At 45.6% G+C, this 20,097-nt stretch overlaps 1 protein-coding gene across 6 annotated transcripts in view; it reads left to right on the forward strand.

The window, feature by feature from the left end:
* COL16A1 (collagen type XVI alpha 1 chain) overlaps nt 1–20,097 on the forward strand; it is a 138,387-nt gene that overhangs the window by 65,472 nt on the left and 52,818 nt on the right. For all 6 annotated transcript variants that reach the window (XM_077931924.1, XM_077931920.1, XM_077931921.1 and 3 more), the window contains 13 exons: nt 1,053–1,115; nt 1,405–1,446; nt 1,566–1,610; nt 3,837–3,872; nt 4,365–4,427; nt 7,875–7,919; nt 8,008–8,103; nt 14,824–14,862; nt 14,999–15,043; nt 17,080–17,115; nt 17,754–17,867; nt 18,099–18,134; nt 19,272–19,307. In XM_077931924.1, the coding sequence (XP_077788050.1) occupies nt 1,053–1,115; nt 1,405–1,446; nt 1,566–1,610; nt 3,837–3,872; nt 4,365–4,427; nt 7,875–7,919; nt 8,008–8,103; nt 14,824–14,862; nt 14,999–15,043; nt 17,080–17,115; nt 17,754–17,867; nt 18,099–18,134; nt 19,272–19,307 (696 nt within the window). The remainder of the gene's footprint in view (nt 1–1,052; nt 1,116–1,404; nt 1,447–1,565; nt 1,611–3,836; nt 3,873–4,364; nt 4,428–7,874; nt 7,920–8,007; nt 8,104–14,823; nt 14,863–14,998; nt 15,044–17,079; nt 17,116–17,753; nt 17,868–18,098; nt 18,135–19,271; nt 19,308–20,097) is intronic.

Below are 20,097 nucleotides of genomic sequence, written 5' to 3' on the forward strand. Positions count from 1 at the left end.
TGTATTGATACTAACAGGCAATAATGCAGGCTATGTGCTCAGACGTCAAACACTCCTTTTCTCATTGTTACTAGGGATTTGTTATTTTCTCTTACTGCATAATTATTGTCATCGCTTGCAGTGGTTTTCAACTTGTGGGTCCCCAGATGTTGTTGGACTACAACTCCCATCATCCCCGACGTCTGGCATTGCTAGATAGGGGTGATGGGAGTTGTAGTTCAACAACATCTGGGCAGCCACAGGTTGAGAAAGCCTGGGAGGTTTTTGAATATTAAGCAGTTTATAAATGTTTATATTGCTAACTGCAGATACTGCACACAATCCAACATCTGTCATTTGCGAATATTTTTATTTCAGGATGTTTGTAATTATTTTAAGGTAAGGGTGGCTAGAGTGTTCCTACTGGCGCCTGAGGTTGTGTACACATTATATATTTGAAGCACATTGATTCCCCCCAAAGAATCCTGGGAATTGTAGTTTGAGAACCCTGGGAACTGTAGCCAGCACCCTCACAGAGATACAATGCTCAGCACCCTTAGCAAACTAAAATCCTTGGGATTCTTTGAGAGGTCATGTGTTTTAAATGGATAGACTTGTAAAGAAGGCAAACAACCGCTGATGTTAGAAAAGCTGCTAAACCTGCTATTAATTTTCAGACTAGAGACCTCAAGCCAAGATTGTGGCTGATGCTTATGCACACCTTAATCAACAGACTGTGGGAGAAATTCCTTCCTAATGCCACCCACCCATGCTGTTGCTGTCATCCTGTCTTTCTCTTTCTCTCTCTCTTTCTTTCTCATCCCCTCTCTATCTATAAGGGCAAGGATGGCATTTACATCTGAAAGAGATTAATAAACTAGCATATGTGTTTGCATCCAGACATCAAGTGATGTCATGTTTTTGTATTGTGCGCTGCTCACATCCACAGCATGTGGGCTTTTGTGTTTGATTTGTGCGCTCCGGAAGTGTCTTCTGCCTAGAGCTTCTGTTTTCTTTTCAATGGCATGACAACAGTACTTTTCTCAGGGAGTTCCTTCTCTCTTTTCGTGCAGGGTGGGAAAGGCGAACGTGGACCACCAGGCGTCTATGGATCCAAAGGGGAGAAAGGCGATCGTGTAAGTACAGCATGGTTCTCCTTGCTCTGTCACACTTGGAACTTTGCTGACATGCTTTGGGGAGCAACACTTTTACCATGTGGGAGAATTGGCATATCCAAATCCCAATGCCAAACCTTTGTTTGACATCATCATCATCATCATTGTTACGTACTTTGTGGTTTTGTTCTGTATTTTAAAGTATTTTTAATCTGTGAACTGCCCTGGGAACTTCAGATGAAGGGTGATATACAAATTTAATCCAGGCTGGCCCACACTCAAACCTGTAACGCTATTATTAATTTTCCAGGGTGCTGACTGTGTCCGGATCTCACCTGAAGCCCCATTACAGGTGAGCTGCTGCCCAACCCTGGAGAGAGGTCGTGCCTGTTTGGCTTCTCTCTCCTCTTCTTTGTCCAGTGTTGCTGTCCTACTAACTCCCTGTCTGTTTGTTCCTTATCTTTTCTGAAGTGTGCTGAAGGCCCACCGGGAGAGAAGGGAGATCAAGGAGAAAAGGTAAGCATGTATATACAGCAGGCTTTGCCAACTAGTGCCTTCCAGAAATTTTGGACTACAACTCCCATCAGCCCCTAGTGCCAAACTGTTTAGGGCTTTACACACCATTGGCTCTTGCACCACCCACTTTTGCCTTGGACTCCGCCCATGCTCCACTCTAGCTCCACCCACCGTCAGCTTGCATCCCCTACTCTGTGCTTACTCTGTGCATTATGAAGGCTCCTGCTAGGACTGTGAAAATGGGTGAGCTTTCCTGCCCAGGTATTTTTCAATTTCAAGTTGAAAATTATTTTGAATGAAATTTCTCTTCAGCCTTACCTGCAATAGATTCGTAGCAATCTTAAATGATTAGTTACCAATCTTAAATGACCCACTCCTGCCTGTGCTTAATAAAAACCCACGATCAGAATGTACTACCATTGCTATCACTGTGACATTTTGTTTTCTGCATGCAGAGAATTGTTTGGTGTGGAAAACAATCTGATCATGTGAGACCCTCACTTGCAACCTGAAGGGTTGCAGCTCAGCTGCAGGTTTACCACCTTTGTAAGGATTAAGGGATGAAGACAGAGAGACTATCCCCAGGGGCCCAAACTCTGATAGCCTGTCCTTGTTCATCATCTGGCATTGGACAGAACTTTTTTAGACTGACCTTTGATGCCAAAGAGTGCTGTGGGACCCAGAATTTTGCATACGCCTGCATCTTGCTTTCAGAGATTGGTCCACTCAGCGGCTTCTTCATTCATTCTTCCGAGTTCTGTAGTTAATAAGATCCACAGACATCCATGCATAGATGCATCAAATTCAGCCCCTACTCCTTAGCCTTCTTGGTTTAGCCTGACCTTAGCAGGTCTGTGTCCATCAAATGTCACTTCAACTTGGCCCAAGTCACCCTGCTCTGACCTTTTGCTGACCAGCCACCTGTCTCTTTGCAATCTCTAGTTTGCTGTTTTGCAAAACGTCTGTTCTTCTTTCCCACTTTGAAAGCTGCTGATTTGAATAAAGGCCAGTGTGTGCTGGGCCAAAGTTTATACTGTGAATGATAAATATTTAGTCACGGCATCCTGTGGTCAGGCCTGTCATGACACTGTGTGTGTCTCTGTGTGTCTGTGCCTGGCCAGCTGCATCCTGCCCTGTCCACTTAATGCATTAACAAAAACCAGAAATATAGTGGCACTATATATTTTGTCAGAGCCAAGGACTTTTGCTTTGTATTTCAAATTGATATGAAAAATTTAGCCTCTCTCACTTAAGAACTGCTGATGGCAAACCATTCTTCTCTCTGCCTGTTCCCTCTCTCATCTCCCTTTGGCCTCCTCCATTCTCCCAGAATCCAACCTTCCTTTCCTCTTCTCTTCTGCCTTTTCAGGCCTCTGCCTCCTCTTTTTCTAGGCCCTTGCTGCTGCTTCACCTCTCTCTCTGAGATCACAGCAATTCAACCAATGGCAGCCAGAACCCATTCCTTATGTGACAGGTAGGCAGCTTAGCTAATGGTTGACAGAGGCTTCACCACTTCCGCTGCCACCATATTCCGTTTAATGCTTTACAGTAGCCCCTGTCTTGATCTATAGGGTCCTATGTAGAAACTGGAAGCAATAAACAGAGCCCTTTCTGGCCTAAGCAGGTCAAGTCAGGACCCTGGACAGCTCCTAATGGGATGTGATGGGAAAGCTGTGGAAAATGTTGTCTCAGTAAAGGGGCAGAGAATAGATCCACACTACGCATTTAAAGCATATTCAGTGCACATTTAAAGCATGTAATTTTCCCAAAGAATCCTGGGAACTGTAGTTCATTCAGAGTGCTGGAAATGGTAGCTCCAGAACAGGTGTGGATCTGCCTTGAGCTACTTATTTCAGCTACTCAAGTTATTTATTTATTATTTCATCCCACACACACCCCCCCATGAATATCAACAGATGATCACAGAGTGGGTACAAATGGAGAAGAAAAAATCAATTAAAACAGTACAGTCATTAAAACAAATAATATATAACAAAATATATACTTATTACTGTCTGAGCACGATGGGAAAGCTGTCATGGCCTCAGGCTGGGATGGTGTAGAAAAGGGATGCTAATAACTCCCCTCCCCCTCCAAATGACAGTTGTGAAAGTCCTTAGGCTTCTATGTATATGCTTATATGATGAAACCAGCCCTCAGCATTTGGGATAGCATGGACTTAACAAATCTACACCACTAATAAATAATCCATTATGTTTCTAACAGGGACCTCCGGGATTGGCTGGAACAGTTGGCCAAAAGGTAAGCACCCCAGCTTTGAGAAGGAATAGTTGGCTCAAGGGAAGACGCTGACCCCTTGAAAGTTGTTCTCCCATGACAGAAGGTCCTGCTACAAGAACTTTATTTATTTGTCTTGTTTATTTCCTGCGTCTTGATGCTACCTTTCATCCAGAATGCTCCCAAACTGCTTCCTAGCTTTCAGAGAAATGACTTACAAGAGCTCTCTAGGGGAGCTGTGATATTAGCTAGAAGAACTGAGGGCCTCTGGCTGGCTACAAGGACTGAATGTCAGACAGGGAAGCAGGGGTGCCAGACTGTGGCAGTAATGAGGATGACCCTAGAGTGGCCTTCCCCAACCTGACACCCTCCAGATGTTTTGGACCACAACTCCCATCATGGAAGTTGCAGTCCAAAGCATCTGGAGGGCACCAGGTTGATGAAGGCTGTACTGGAGTGAGGCCAAGGCAGAAACTGAATTAATTGCTAAGACGTGTCATCTCTTGTTTTCTTTAGGGGCAAAAGGGTGATAAGGGTGACTTTGGTCTTCAAGGAAAACCAGGAAGCCCAGGGCGCGATGTAAGTTGTGCAATTTTGATTCTCTCTCTTTTACATTCTCTTCTTCCAGCCCTCCTTCTCTTTTTCTTCCTTCTCTGTACTTAGGATTGTACCCTGAATACCATGCATTTGGGGACCATTTCTGACTTTTCGGGTGTTAAGTGCACCAGAATTCATCACTGCCCTTTCGTATGGGTGCAGGATCAGCTCCCTTCATTATTATTATTTTTAACTGTATTTTGCCACTACCTGCTCAGTTATTTTGGCATTTTGGGGTGTGTGAGAGATGGCTGGCATGATTACAGTCTGAGAACAGCAAGGCATCTGCATAATTTGGGGGTTAAGAAAATAGCCCACAGGACAACCAAGAGCAAAGTCTTGTTCCTGCCGCGGCATGAAAGAAAGTTAAAAATAAGAAGTGCCCCCCACATGACAGCAAAGCCAATACACAAACATCCTACAAAGAAAACAGTGAATTCCTCTCCTGTTCAGAGGCCTGGATTTACTCCCCCCCCCCCACAAGGATTGTTTGAGCATTAACTTCAAGTGATTCTCCTCGCAGTCCTATTCCTCACAAATTAAGATCTGGAGAGTCCTGCACATGCTGCAGTGTTCGCTGTGTGGCTTTTTGGCTCCCTTGCCAGATTTGGGCAGGGTCTTCTTCCATCATGTCTTCACTTCTCTGAATCTGCCAGGAAGACCCTTACTTAGGCTATATACACATTTAAACACAACAAGGTGGCCTTTGCATGTTACTGTACGCACTAGAGACGCAGGTGGCGCTGTGGTCTAAACCACTGAGCCTCTTGGGCTTGCTGATCAGAAGGTTGGCGGTTCGAATCCCCGCAACGGGGTGAGCTCCTGTTGCTCTGTCCCAGCTCCTGCCAACCTAGCAGTTTGAAAGCACGCCAGTGCAAGTAGATATACAGGTACCACTGCACCAGGAAGGTAAACAATATGTCTGTGTGCTCTGGGACTCGTCACGGTCCTCCGTGCGCCAGTAGTGGTTTAGTCATGCTGGCCACATGACCCAGAAAACTGCCTGTGGACAAACACCAGCTCCCTTGGCCTGAAAGTGAGATGAGCGCCACAACCCCATAGTTGCCTTTGACTGGACTTAACCATCCAGGGGTCCTTTACCTTTACCTTATACATATTTAAACACAACAAGGTGGCCTTTGCATGTTACTGTACACACTAGCGAAGGGGTGGGGATGTCTTCCCCTGATGCTCACCACCTGATTGGCAATGCGTGCCTGCAAACCCCACCCCCCAAAATGAAGCTGTCATCTGTGCATGTGCAATGACTGTCCCAAACATACACACCTCAGTGAATGTGGCTTAACGTTACAAACACCAGCTGTGGGAGCACACTGAAGCCATAGTAAATGGTAATGTGTACACAGGCATAGAGCTGCTCTACACATGCATGGACATTACTTGATTAGAACTGGGGTAAATCTGTTCGTTTTGGTGCATTTCTGTTTCACATCTCAAGTTCAGATCACCACATTTCTGCATAATTTTGTGGTGCTTTTTTAGAAAAAATTATCATGAAAATTTGTCAGCAGGTTAGTGCATATATCTCCTAATGCAGAAACTTTTGCATGCAATTTTGCCTAATATACCATTTGTGTAAGCAAACTCCCCTAGTATTGATTATTATGCACACTCTCCGCTAATATATGCATTTCTGTATGCAGTGTTTGGTTGAAGAACTGTATTACAAGATTTGTAGAAGTGTAAATTTTGAAGGATAGTTGCATTTTGGTTTGCATGTTGCCTCAGGAAGTGTGAATTAGATAGCTTCACAATAAAATGTGAACCGGGCCAACTTTCTTCCCATCCCTACTGTGAACAGAGCCGTGTGTGTGTGTGTGTGTGTGTGTGTGTGTGTGTGTGTGTGTGCTGGTTTGTTTGTTTGGGGAGGGTCATCTGAAACTTCATCCTCTGGTATGTCTGTGATGGCTCAGCCAATCACACATGCAAGTTATTCATAGATGCTACATGTACATTTACATCACTGGCTGACTTATCTGTGTGACCCAAGCTTTGATCTTCTCTAGCTGGTAGGGATACTTCAAACAGTGAGCAATGCCACTGGGAAGTTGCTCTTGTGGTGTTGTTCAAATCTGAATCCTTCAGATGTAAAAAGAAGTTTATTATCCAAATAAACACCCTTGAGGTTAAAGAAAAATGTATGAGGAAGATTACTCATCAGTTCGCTTAAACCAAAATAGCATTTAAGAGTTTTTTATTTGACATCTCCCTGAAATCCTTCATTTGTTGCTTCCTCATATGAGTGCGTTTCTGCCTGGCAAAACTGAGATATGATGCTGGAAGCCGAGCTGTTGAAAACAAATGTTGCATTTCCCATCATTGCTGTGTCTCCCATCATCAAATCTCATTTTCACCACATGGAGATGCGTTTCAAAGCATGAATGCTCATACTACTTTGGGTGACATTTCCCCTTTAACTCTGTTGTACCATTTCCCCCTGAACTATTATTGTCCATTCTGGCTTCCTGGATCAGAAGAGCAGGGACTTTAAAACGATTGCTCAGAATAGATAAACCACACAGCACCTTGTACTTGTCTTCATTGATCTCACCTCGGCTGAGCCAGGGTCATGGAGGAACATGACATAAGAGGAACCCTGCTGAATCCATAGGAATAGGGGAGACCTCTTCACATTTTAATGCAATTCTGACAGGCAAAAGCACCCAAGGAGAGTGCAAAGTATGGCCAGTGATGGGTGTTCCATTGGACGAGGGTGTGTGGCTGGGGATGTGTGAGCTGGGAAGAATCCTAGAGAGGCCTAGACCCCCTAGACCTGAGGTTCTGCACCCTAGGATAGGGGTTGAAATATTGACCCCTGTGATTGGCCAATAGTATAAAGTCAGTCCAAACCCCTGCAATGCAGGAATACACACCTGCAACCTTGACATTATCAGAACCATGCTCTAACCAGCTGAGCTATCTAGGCTGGTACGTAGATCAGGGAGATTGTGTCCTTGAACTCTGCTAATGCTGCCTGCTTGACTGGATGGAGGACAGAGGGTGTGTGTGTGTTTGTGTGTGTGTGTGTGTGTGAGAGAGAGAGAGAGAGAGAGAGAGAGGGAGAGAGAGAGAGAGAGAGAGAGAGAGAGTAGACTACTGTACAAAGGGGGAAATTCTCATTTGTTGTTATGCACTGCTGAATGTGGCCCCTGGAAGATTGTTTAAAAGAGAACATGGCCCCTCGCACTCAAAGGGAGTTCTGAAGCCTCAGAACATACCCCCCCACAGGCAGCTCCCTTGACTAAGCCCCACCCTCAGCCCATGAGGCCCCCCATTCATACCTACAGGTATAGGGCGGTATATAAATTTAATAAATAATGATTCAAGCTCTGAAGATTCTGACAATCTGGCTCTGTTAAGTGGAAAGAAGCCCCGCCCTCATGCATCCTGCTTTTTCTTCCTAACCAGGGCCGGCCTGGGGAGATTTGCGTGGTGGGACCCAAAGGCCAAAAGGTACGATTATGCTTCTCTTGGGGGTGGGGGGGAGCCAGCATTCTACTGATGGGCTTGTCACTAGTAACAACTGCGCCTGTCTTTTTAGGGTGACCCAGGGTTCGTGGGTCCTGAAGGTCTCGCTGGGGAACCAGGACCCCCGGGTCGGCCGGGTCCTCCTGGAATTGGCCTCCCAGGAAAACCAGTAAGACTTTCATTTCTGCCTGCCTTCTATTTCTGGCTCCTTCACGGCTTCAATCCTTTGTTAAAATTATGTCTCAGATAATTGTGATGATGTGCCAAGCTAGGTATGTGGGTCTTTTGCCAGTGGGTGGAGACAAATCAGATTGGTACTGGCAGGTGGGGGCATTCAACCCCTGCTGTCCCCAATTCCATTTTCCTGATCTAAACCTCCCTCTTTCCAAAGCTGCTATTTGCCACACGGGTGGAATAAAAACATGTAGGTTCTTCCCTGCAAGGCGAACGACAATTTGTGGAAGATAATTCGCCTCAGGGAAATGGGGGGGGGGGGTGTTTAACACCACCTTCCCCAAGCACTGTGGCACTGTGTGATTTCCCAATTCACACACACACCCATGTCCCAAATATCTGCTTTGAACTAGGGGGAAAGTAAGGTGTTCTGCCCTTGGGTCTTCTGCAGCATGCCCAGTTTGTCCCATGAAATGAAATGCCTCAGTTGGCCCTTACTTTTTGAGTGCAGCTTGTGGTTAAAATTCCTTGTAGCCTGCTTTGGGGGTGGGGGTGGACTGAGAAGAATTAGGCTGGGTGGTGGTACTGATCACAGATTCCTGGTCTGAACATGTGCTCATAGGTACCCTGTTCCCTTTTAAGGTGGAACGGAAATATCCTAACAAATTCTTCCCATACCTACGTCACTTGTCAGGCTTCCTCTTGGGGCATCTGGTTGGCCTGTGAAAACAGGATGCCGGAATAGGTGGCCCATTGGCCTGATCCAGCAACAGGTCTCTTACGCTCTTACTGTAATGTGCCTGACTCTGGTTGGTGGACCTTGATGTTTTAGGTAAAAATGAAGTAGATCCTGCAGTTCAATAGATCCTGCCCTTGGGATATTTGGAGGCAACTCTCCCATCTCCCCCTTTAACCACCTCTTCTTCAGCCTATGCCTACTCAGCTCTTTCTACCATCCATCATAGAATTTGGTTCCAGACTCCTCATTATCCTCTAGACCAGTGTTTCCCAACCTTGTGCCTCCAGATGTTTTTGGCCTACAACTCCCATCATCCCTGACTAGCAAGACCAGTGGCAAGGGATGATGGGAATTGTAGGCCAAAAACAGCTGGAGGCACAAGGTTGGGAAACACTGCTCTAGACATGCTCTAGGTTTTCCGTGTCCTCAAAATGTGGCACACGGAACTGGACACAGAACTTCAAATGCAGCCCAAACAGTGGACCTATTACTTCTCATGATTTGAACAGCCTATGATTGCATTAGCTTTTTCAGCAGCTATATTGGACTGCTGGCTCATGTTCAGCCTGTAATAAACTAAGGCGCATAGAATCATAGAATCATAGAATCATAGAGTTGGAAGAGACCACAAGGGCCATCGAGTCCAACCCCCTGCCAAGCAGGAAACACCATCAGAGCACTCCTGACATATGGTTGTCAAGCCTCTGCTTAAAGACCTCCAAAGAAGGAGACTCCACCACACTCCTTGGCAGCAAATTCCACTGTCGAACAGCTCTTACTGTCAGGAAGTTCTTCCTAATGTTTAGGTGGAATCTTCTTTCTTGTAGTTTGGATCCATTGCTCCGTGTCCGCTTCTCTGGAGCAGCAGAAAACAGCCTTTCTCCCTCCTCTATGTGACATCCTTTTATATATTTGTACATGGCTATCATATCACCCCGTAACCTCCTCTTCTCCAGGCTAAACATGCCCAGCTCCCTTAGCCGTTCCTCATAAGGCATCGTTTCCAGGCCTTTGACCATTTTGGTTGCCCTCCTCTGGACACGTTCCAGTTTGTCAGTGTCCTTCTTGAACTGTGGTGCCCAGAACTGGACACAGTACTCCAGGTGAGGTCTGACCAGAGCAGAATACAGTGGCACTATTACTTCCCTTGATCTAGATGCTATACTCCTATTGATGAGGCCCAGAATTGCATTGGCTTTTTTAGCTGCCGCGTCACATTGTTGGCTCATGTCAAGTTTGTGGTCAACCAAGACTCCTAGATCCTTTTCACATGTAGTGCTCTCAAGCCAGGTGTCCCCCATCTTGTATTTGTGCCTCTCATTTCTTTTGCCCAAGTGCAATACTTTACATTTCTCCCTGTTAAAATTCATCTTGTTTGTTTTGGCCCAGTTCTCTAATCTGTCAAGGTCGTTTTGAAGTGTGACCCTGTCCTCTGGGGTGTTAGTCACCCCTCCCAGTTTGGTGTCATCTGCAAATTTGATCAAGATGCCCTTGAGTCCATCATCCAAGTCATTGATAAAGATGTTGAATAAGACCGGGCCCAAGACAGAACCCTGTGGCACCCCACTAGTCACTCTTCTCCAGGATGAAGAGGAACCATTGATGAACACCCTTTGGGTTCGGTCAGTCAGCCAGTTACAAATCCACTGAGTGGTAGCATAGTCAAGACCGCATTTTACCAGCTTCTTTACAAGAATATCATGGGGCACCTTGTCAAATGCCTTGCTGAAATCAAGGTAGACTACATCCACTGCGTTCCCTTCATCTACCAGGCTTGTAATTCTGTCAAAAAACGAGATCAGGTTAGTCTGACATGACTTATTTTTCAGAAATCCATGCTGACTATTGGTGATCACAGCATTCCTTTCTAGGTGCTCACAGACTGTTTGCTTAATGATCTGCTCCAGAATCTTCCCTGGTATTGATGTCAGACTGACTGGGCGGTAATTATTTGGGTCCTCTCTTTTCCCCTTTTTGAAAATAGGGACAACATTTGCCCTCCTCCAGTCTGCGGGGACTTCGCCTGTTCTCCAGGAATTCTCAAAGATGACTGCCAGTGGTTCTGAAATCACATCTGCCAGTTCTTTTAATACTCTTGGATGCAGTTCATCTGGCCCTGGAGACTTGAATACATCTAGACTAGCCAAGTATTCTTGTACTATCTCCTTAGTTATTCTGGGTTGTGTTTCCTCTGCTGAATCATTTGCTCCAAATTCTTCAGGTCGGGCATTGTTTTCTTTATCGGAGAAGACTGAGGCAAAGAAAGCATTGAGGAGTTCAGCCCTTTCTGTGTCCCCTGTTTGCATTTCACCATCTTCTCCTCTGAGTGACCCCACGGTTTCTTTGTTCTTCCTTTTGCTACGAACATACCCATAAAAGCCTTTTTTGTTGCTTTTAACCTCTCTAGCAAGCCTGAGTTCATTTTGTGCTTTAGCTTTTCTGACTTTGTGTCTACACGTGCTGGCTATTTGTTTGAATTCCTCTTTGGTGGTTTCCCCCCTTTTCCATTTTTTGTACACATCCTTTTTTAATCTTAACTCAGTTAAAAGTTCTTTAGATAGCCACCCTGGCTTCTTTAGGCACCTTCCATGTTTCCGTCTCATTGGTATTGCCTGAAGTTGTGCTTTTACTATCTCCCTCTTAACAAACTCCCAGCCATCTTGAACTCCCTTTCCTTTTAATATTACTGTCCATGGGATCTCACCCAGCACTTCCCTAAGCTTTATGAAGTCGGCTTTCTTAAAGTCGAGAAATTGAGTCCTAGTATGCTTGGCTGCTCCTTTCCGCTGTATAGTAAACTTCAGAAGAGCATGATCACTCGCGCCTAATGATCCTTCCACTTCTACCCCACTAACCAGGTCATCAACATTGGTTAGGACCAGATCTAAAATGGCTGTTCCTCTTGTTGCTTCTCCCACTTTCTGGACAATGAAGTTGTCTGCAAGGGCAGTGAGGAATCTGTTTGACCTTATGCTCTTGACTGAGCATAGACAGTGCTTTTTTCTTTTTTTTAAAAAAAGGTGCTGGTAATCACCATGAAGTTGTTACAGAAAGTGCCACACTTTTTAACAACAAGAAGAAGATGTGCCAGTACTGTGCGCCCTTGAGTACCCCCTGTGCATACATTCTTTTTATATGTACCACTGCCAAACCAAGCAAGTCTCTCCCATCCTGTACATGTGATTCTGATTCCTTCACTTGAATGAAGGACTTTATATTTGCCTCTGTTGAATTTTCCTCTTATTGGTTTTAGCCTAATATTCCAGCTCATCAAGATCATTTTGAATCTTGATTCTATTTAGCTATCCCTCTTGGCTTTGCATCATCTCCTCTGCACCCTTATTGAAATCATTCACAGAGCTTGGGACAGAGCCTTGTGGCACTTTATTCAAGATCTCCTTCCAGTTTTATGCAAAACCCTTAATGAACGTTTGCTGGGCATGATAGCTCAACCATCTGTGGATCTACCGAATAATAGTATCATCCAGCCCACATTGCACCATCTTGTCCACAAGCATATTATGAGAGACCTTGTCAAATGCTTTACTGAAATCAAGACCTATTATGTCCATGGCATTCCCATGATCTACCTGACTTATAACTATATCAAAAATTGAGGTAAGCTTGACCTGGTATGGCTTGTTCTTGATATACTTGACTTGTGGCAGCTCTTAGCAATCCATACTTTCTTTTCTAAATGTTCACAGAACAAGCACTTAATAATCTGTTCTAGAATTTTGCCTAATGTCAGACAAATTGGTCTGTAGTTTTCTGGTTGCTCCTTTCCCCTCTTCTTGAAGACAAGGACAACATTTGCCCATCTCAGGTCTCTTCTACAACCTCACCTGTTCTCCAAGAATTATTAAAGGGTAATAGCAAGCAGGGTTTTCATTCATCTGACCCTGGAGACCTGAACTCATTGGAAGTAGCTTGGTGTTCTTTGACCACCTCCTGGACTACAAATAACTCATAATCATTTCTTCTTCTCAAAAATAACCCCCCTTGAGGCAATACAAGATTTGAATAGTTCCTCCTCCTCTCTATTACCTATTAACTCTTCACCCCACTTCCCCAAGCAGCAAGCCTACTGCTTCCTAGTTCTTCTTTAAATTTTTCCAAACATAACCAAGAAACCCCTTTGGTTGTTTATAGCACCCCTCACTAACCACAGGATTTTGTTAAGTTTTAAAAATACGTTTCCTTATGGTTGTGGAGATAAATTAGGAAACATGTAAGCAATAGTGTCAGATGACATGAAGGGAAGCAGGTGATGCTGAGCAGGACTTCACAGGGATCCAGGAGAGAAGCTCTGATGTTCTGCTTTACCCCTTTATCCCTCTTTCTGACAAGCAGCAGATGATGAGGATGAGAATTACAGCACTGTGCAAAGAAGAAAGCTCTGCCCCAGGGAGCTCACATCTATCTTTTGATAGCAGAGGGCAGGTAACATCAGGAGACAAGGGAAGGGAATGGCGAGGGAATGGCGAGGAACAGCAGAGGGTCAGGAAGAGTAAATGTGAGCAAATGGATTGACCCAAATCTAGGTTACATATTTTATTGTGCAAACAAAAATATGTGCAAGCTTTCAATTTGAACAATTAGGCACAGAATTTGGAGCTCTTTTTAAAACTCGCACCGCCTGCAGTGTCATGGGCAAACAAACCCTTTTAATGCCTTACAGTTCCTCGTTAAGCTGTTGGCCCAACCACAGCATCACTCTGGTGATATTTTTCATTGTCTTTTGTGTTTGTTTTGGTTATTTTTCAAAAGTGATTTAAAAAGAAAGAAAGAAAGGCATTTATAGAATTTTGGTCCTGTTCCAGCGCAGCCACTGGCAGCCAGGAGAAACATCGAGCAACAGCCAGTGGGTGTTGAGCCTAAACAATGCTCACAGCACTGACAGCTTTGTGAAAAGAATTGCTAAGAGGAGCTGCTTTTCAGGAATCTGAAATAGGGGCCCTGGGGGAAGCCTGTATGTGCAATTCATTCTTATCTTCCCCCAGATACCACCCAACCAGTCAGCCAGTGCCAGCCAGTGCCAGCCAGCTGCCTCTACCTCTGGGAGTCCAGTCTCTCATATATTCTCATCCACTTAGGGTTCCATATCAGGTGGGGAACCACGGGTCCAGGGACAAAATGTGGCCCTCCAGGCCTCTCTGCCTGGCCCTTGGGACTCTCCCCAGGCAACACCCACCTCCCTGGCCACAGCTTCTTTCCCCTGCCCTCCCATCCACCTTCACCAGCCTTGCTCCATATCCCCTTTGGCTGGAATGGTCCCTTGAACTCTGATAATGCCTCTTGCTTGCCTGGACGGAGGAGAGTGTGATCAGCTTGGGAAAGGGCAAGTACACACATTCCCACCCTGTCAGCATAATTTAACAGCTCCATAACCAAGATAGAAGGAATGAAGGAAAGGTCAAACTCAGGTTAAATTACATAGAAATATGCCAAATGTACACACGGTAACAAAGGGCACGAGTGTTTAGAAGACTGCAATGCAACTTCCCCTCTGTTATGCTTTCCATAGTCATGGGTTCAAACGTTATACAGGATACAGGGTATGTAATGGGCACAGTAGGCCTTGGCCTTATTCACACTTGCCTTTCCTTCACGCTCCCCAGGCATGGCCTGTGCTCCACTTCCAGGCATCTTTTTTCCCCCTTCCCCAGAGCTTTGTCCGCAAAAACCTGCTCTTTAAAGGTCAGTTGGAGCAAGGGGCAATTTACAGAAGGCCTGAATTGGTGTTTGCTCTGATTGGGTGCTAAAGAGCTGGTTTTCATGGGGAAATTCCCGGGGCAAAAAACAAACAAAAACAAATTCTTAGATGCAGAGCTTTTAAGCGCAGACCTGTGCCTGGAAAGAGAGAGTCAAGAAGCGGCAGAAGTGGCACATATTCTGGGTCCTGTTTGGGATAGCAATGACCTTGGTGGATCATTCAGCTTCTGAATACAACCAACTGTTCTGCTTTCATTCTAGGGTGATCCCGGTGGCCCACCAGGTCCCAGAGGAGAGAAGGTAGGCATAACCATGCATATAGCTTTGGATAGTCCCAGTGATTGTCATGTCCCAGAAAACTAGTTTTTTCTCTTGTCCGTGGCTGCTGTGTCCAGACCTACTTACGTGGCTCTTATTCTCTGTTCTCTATTTCCAGGGGGACTCAGGACCTCCAGGGCCAGGCGGTTCAAGTGGAAAGCCAGTAAGTTCCTCCTTCAGTGAGTAAACCAGCAAAGCAAAGTGGGGAGGATCCACAAAATTGCAGCAGATCCCAGAACCCCCATCATAGGAGTGGGGGCTCATGCTTTGCATATTTCTGTGCTCTTGACTAGGCTTTCTCCACCCAGGTCATGTGACCACTGACTGACAGCCAGGGAAGCTGGGTGGGACCTTGCTTATTGGGCAGCTGCTGGGTTTATTTATGATATGTATATGACACTGATTTGTAACTCCTCTTGCTTATGGAGCTGGATACAAACCTATACCACCTGTGTGCAAGAGAGAGGCATAAGCACACTCGAGATAACTGTGTTAGGTGGGTGAAAAAAATCTCTCAAATGGCCCTATAATAACTCAAATTCCAAAGCAAATGCAGTCCATTGTCCACAAACTGTAGGCTGGGAGAGGCTTTTGCGAAGTAAGACAACCCTTAAGTGTATTTCACAATGAATGGTGGAGTTCAGCTTCTGAATGGTTTACAACAAACTTGCAGTGTTGTCCAGAGGTATTAGCCCCCCCCCCCCACTGCTGCCTGGGGATTTGGCTAAAGTGCAGAGAGCAGCTTATAACTAACCCAGTCACGTTATCTATTGCTTGTATCACTGCGCTGCTGAGGTTGAGCTGTGAGAGTAGCACACAACAATCCTACGGTGTAGTTCACTGCCATATCCCTGTTGCAGATAGGAGGAATGTGCTGAGGCACAGTAGCTCTTAGCAGACCAGAGGTGGAGCTATCCCCCAGGTCAATTCAATCATGGAGAGGGCTCAGGCTTTATGGGCTTGCATGCAAAATGTCCAAAAAGCTACAATAAGCCAATACGTTTTGGACGTGAAGATTCAAATCAGAGCCGAACCACCTGCCTTTGATGCCGATGCCGCAGGCTCAAGCAACGCACATGTGCCAGGAACGTACTGCAGCATTCTGTTGTGGAGCTCCACTTGGCATTTAGTGTCACACTTAAACAATGACATAAAGGGAGAATAAACTGAATGTACCAATGCAGCTGTTGGGAATGAAGTCATGCCTCGTTCCACGCCCAGCCCTTGCTCCCTAAGGGCTGCTTAGATTGTTAAAAGTCTACATTGCTCAACAGCTGAGCTTTCTGCCAGTGGGGGAAGACTGGCGGGAAACAGCAAAGCCAGAGGGGTTGTGGGAAGGCTTTGAGGGGGCATTCAAAAGACAGGCAGAGTGCCTGTGTGGAATGGGATCGTAAAGGTGAAATAAATCATTTTTGTGACAATGACTATAGGGATGGGGGAGAAATTCAGTTCAGTTTGCATTGAAGGGCAAACCTACATAATTCACACTTCCTGAAATAATATGCAGACTGAAACACAGCCATCCTTTGATCTGACAATCAGCACACCCCCTATAGTCCTATTATATGGGAACAGGGCAGCACAACTTAATGTGGCAAGCAGAGCTGTCTGTTCATGCCTGTGCTGGCATCTCTATTACCTTGGCAATGGACGAGGCATCACCAACTCCTCTGCAGTGGGTGGAGTAGGTGGGGCAGCCTCTGACAACTTCAGAGATGGATGCTGTGTATGAGCTGTGCTCTGGGGTGACTGATGCAGAGATGGAGTAGGGAAACCCCTCCCCCCACAGAAGGTCCTTCCCCATGATCTTCCTCCCCAAGTGGCTCATTGAGCTTCCAAGACTCTGGCATGATCTGTGCCTACTCACTGGGTCAGTTCCTAGGATCATCCATGGGAAACTCCTCTCCTCTCCACCTATGCCCAGCCAGGTCCCTCACTGGGGGCCCATGACATCATCAATTACTTGGCAGGAATTCCCATTGAAGTTTCCTAGGATTGATTTCCAGATACACATGAATAAGTTTAGGCTGCAGGTTTCCTGATCTGCAAACACATTAGCTATAGCTAGTTCCTGGTCTCATAGGAGCTTGTTTATTTGTTTCATAAAATGTATATACCATTTAAGTGTAGAAAAACCTGGACGCAGTGTACAAAAAAGGAGTTGCATCACAAATGGAAACCTTCCTTCTTTCTCTGCAGGGGAAACCCGGGGTCCCAGGCCTGAAAGGAGACAAGGTGAGTAGAAGGAAGGCCGGATCAAGGCAAAGCTTGTGCATTCTCTGGTTTCAGAGAAGGGTCTGAGGATCCTACCCCACTCCCCACCAAGCTCCATTATCACCACATCTAATAATGAACCTAACTTGCCCTTCCCATAGGTTCCCAGGTCAGGTTATAGCAATATACTATACAGCTATAACAACAGATACAACAGTTACAATTACATATAAAAAAGCAAAACTTTTCCAACCAGAGGAGGATAAATAAACAGCAAAAGAGTTGGGTGTCTGAAGGCAAAATGCTTAAGCTGTACAAGGCCAGGGTAAAGAGGCTTACCTTCAGGAATATGGCAAAAGCTGTACAGTAAAGATGCAACAGGCACCATTATGGGGAAGGAGTTCCACAGTTATATCCCTTTAATTTGCTCTTCCCTCTATTCCATCCCCCACACCTCCCAAAAACTACTTGTCTGAACAAGAGGATCTAACTATGTTTTGTCTCAGGAATAATTCATCTTAATGCATTTTGTTTAAATAATTTTCTTTCCATTTTGTGGAAGGAAGCAATGGAGACCTTTTCCCTTTGGCCCTGTTGTCTTTGTTTTGTCTTCCTTTAGTTGAAATCTTCTTCACAGCATCTTGAATGTCTCTCAACAGGGGGACCCATGTGAAGTCTGTCCCACTATCTCTGATGGGAACAATGCAGTCAGCATCCCTGGGAAACCAGGGCCCAAAGGGGAGCCTGGACCTCCAGGGAAACCGGGCAAATCGGTGAGTCCCAGGTCACTGAGTGAAGGCTTTATCCCTTGAGGGTGTTACAGACAAGGAGATTCCTGCATTGGACTAAATGACCCTGGGAGGTCCCTTCCAACTCAACAGTTCTATGATTCTAAGAAGCAAAGGTGTTTGGTTGGTGGGGCAATTGCTGAGTTATTGGACCCTGGAGTTCTAAGCATTTCCTTTGGTCTCCTCCCTCCCTCCCCCACCGCCTTTCTCTTTCAGGACAAGCCTGGCCCTCCAGGACTCAAAGGCAGCAGGGTAGGTGTCAGATTCACTTTCTGTGAGATTAAGAGCAGAGCAAGGGGAAGACCCAAGTCAGAGCACATGCTTTGCCTGTAGAAAGCCTTGGGTCGAATCCTTTGCATCTCTGGTTTAAAAAGCATCAGGTGACACAAAAGACCATCTCCCTCATATCCCAGACAGCCACTGCCAGACCAGCACGGGGCTTTGACCCAATTACAGGTAGCTTCCTATGTCCGTCAAGATGGCCTGTAACCAACAAGAACAGGTATCCCTTGACCCAGAAGCTTAGATGTTGTGATGGAATAATACCACCTACAGCCTTTGGGCATGAATCTTTCCTTGGCAGGTGTGGCTGTTTTCCCTGCAGTTCCCTCCTCTAGACAGAGTGAACTGGATGATGGCACACAGCCTGAATGCCCCACCTGGCATCCTTCAGGTCAGTGTTCTTCAACCTTAGGTCTCCAGATGCTGTTGACTTGCACCTGCCATTGTTCCCAGACAGCTTAGCCAATGGCCAGGGATGGTGGAGGCTGTAGACCAACAACATCTGGAGACACAAGGTTGAAGGACACTGTCTGACTTCACTGGTTCAAGAACTGTGGCAGATTTCTGACACTAGGTGAATTTGTTACCTATTAAAATGCATATTCATTCTTTTTTATATATATAAAAAAACACTCTTCAAATTAAAGCTGAAATGGCACAAAGCCGACCTACAAATGAGTGCATGGGAAGTTGACATGATCCAGGATACACCGATTCCGTGGAGGAATCAAGTGAGGGCCAGTTGTTGTGGCCCCTTGTGGTCTGTTGAGACTGTGAGCTGTGTGGATCCAGGAGCACTTTTGAACAGAGGTTGGGTGGGCATCTGCCAGGGATTCTTTAGCTGTGGTTCCTGCATTGCAGGGGGTTGGAGCAGATGACCCCTGGGGCCCCTTCCAACTCTACAATTCTGTGATTCTGTAACATGTTCCTGCTTTGTCTAAACTGAAGCAACCATTGATGGGGTACAGCAGGTGCATCTCTTGCTGATGCCCTCTCAGCACCACCAACACCACCCAGGCTCAGCTGCCTCACCCAGTTGCTGGTCGCATGAACGTTTCCATTGCCTTCTGATTCTTTCCTCTCCCTTTTCTTTTTATCATTCTTCAGGGGGACCCTGGGATCAATGGAATTAAAGGGGAGAAGGTAGGTGGCCATTTCCTTTTTATATGATCTCTAACCCCTGTTTTTGCTTTGGTTCAATAGGGGTCACACTCTGTAGTGGGGGGGGGGTTGTGCACATAAGCCCCACCACAAATGTCCTCATGTGTGCTCTCTCCCACCTCCTGCCTCGCCTTTCCCATGATGTACAAGGAAAATTTGCACAGGGATTCTACTTGGTGTTCAATTGAATTAGGATTATGTAATTGTGGATTCTGATAAAGCACAGTCCTTGATCATGAGATGCATTCGAGTGAATGTGAATGGAATTCCTAGGCAGGCCTTCTCCTTTTAATCCTGGGCTTGCCCAAAGTTCTCTGTAGCCTTTGGGGAGTGCTTGCACACATCTCTGCTTTAGTTGTGATTAGTGGCAAGGGCTTAGACTGAAAGCAATCTTCAACTAACAGCATCTTTTGCATGCCTGCAGATTCTCATTTTAGCTTGCAAACTGCAGAACTCCTTAGGGAAATACTGCTTCATTTGTAAACAAACAAACCAAAAACAGTGAGCATTTTAAGTTGGGTAAATTTTGCATTCTGAACAAGGTGATGATGAAGTTTTGCTGATGAAAAGGAACAGGTTTTACACAACTCCTCCATCTCATTGCCTTTAGCCAGTTGTTCCTCACCGCAGGTGACTAGGCATGTAGTTATTTACAAGACTGCTGGATACCTTTGTGCAAATTATTTCAGGCACCCACCCCCACACCCACAAATGATACTTACTGCAAAGTCAATTTTGTAATCCATGTAAACAAGGAGCCCCATGCATTTTA

Source organism: Podarcis muralis, chromosome 7 (genome assembly GCF_964188315.1).
Source record: "Podarcis muralis chromosome 7, rPodMur119.hap1.1, whole genome shotgun sequence".
Classification (NCBI taxonomy): Eukaryota; Metazoa; Chordata; class Lepidosauria; order Squamata; family Lacertidae; genus Podarcis; species Podarcis muralis.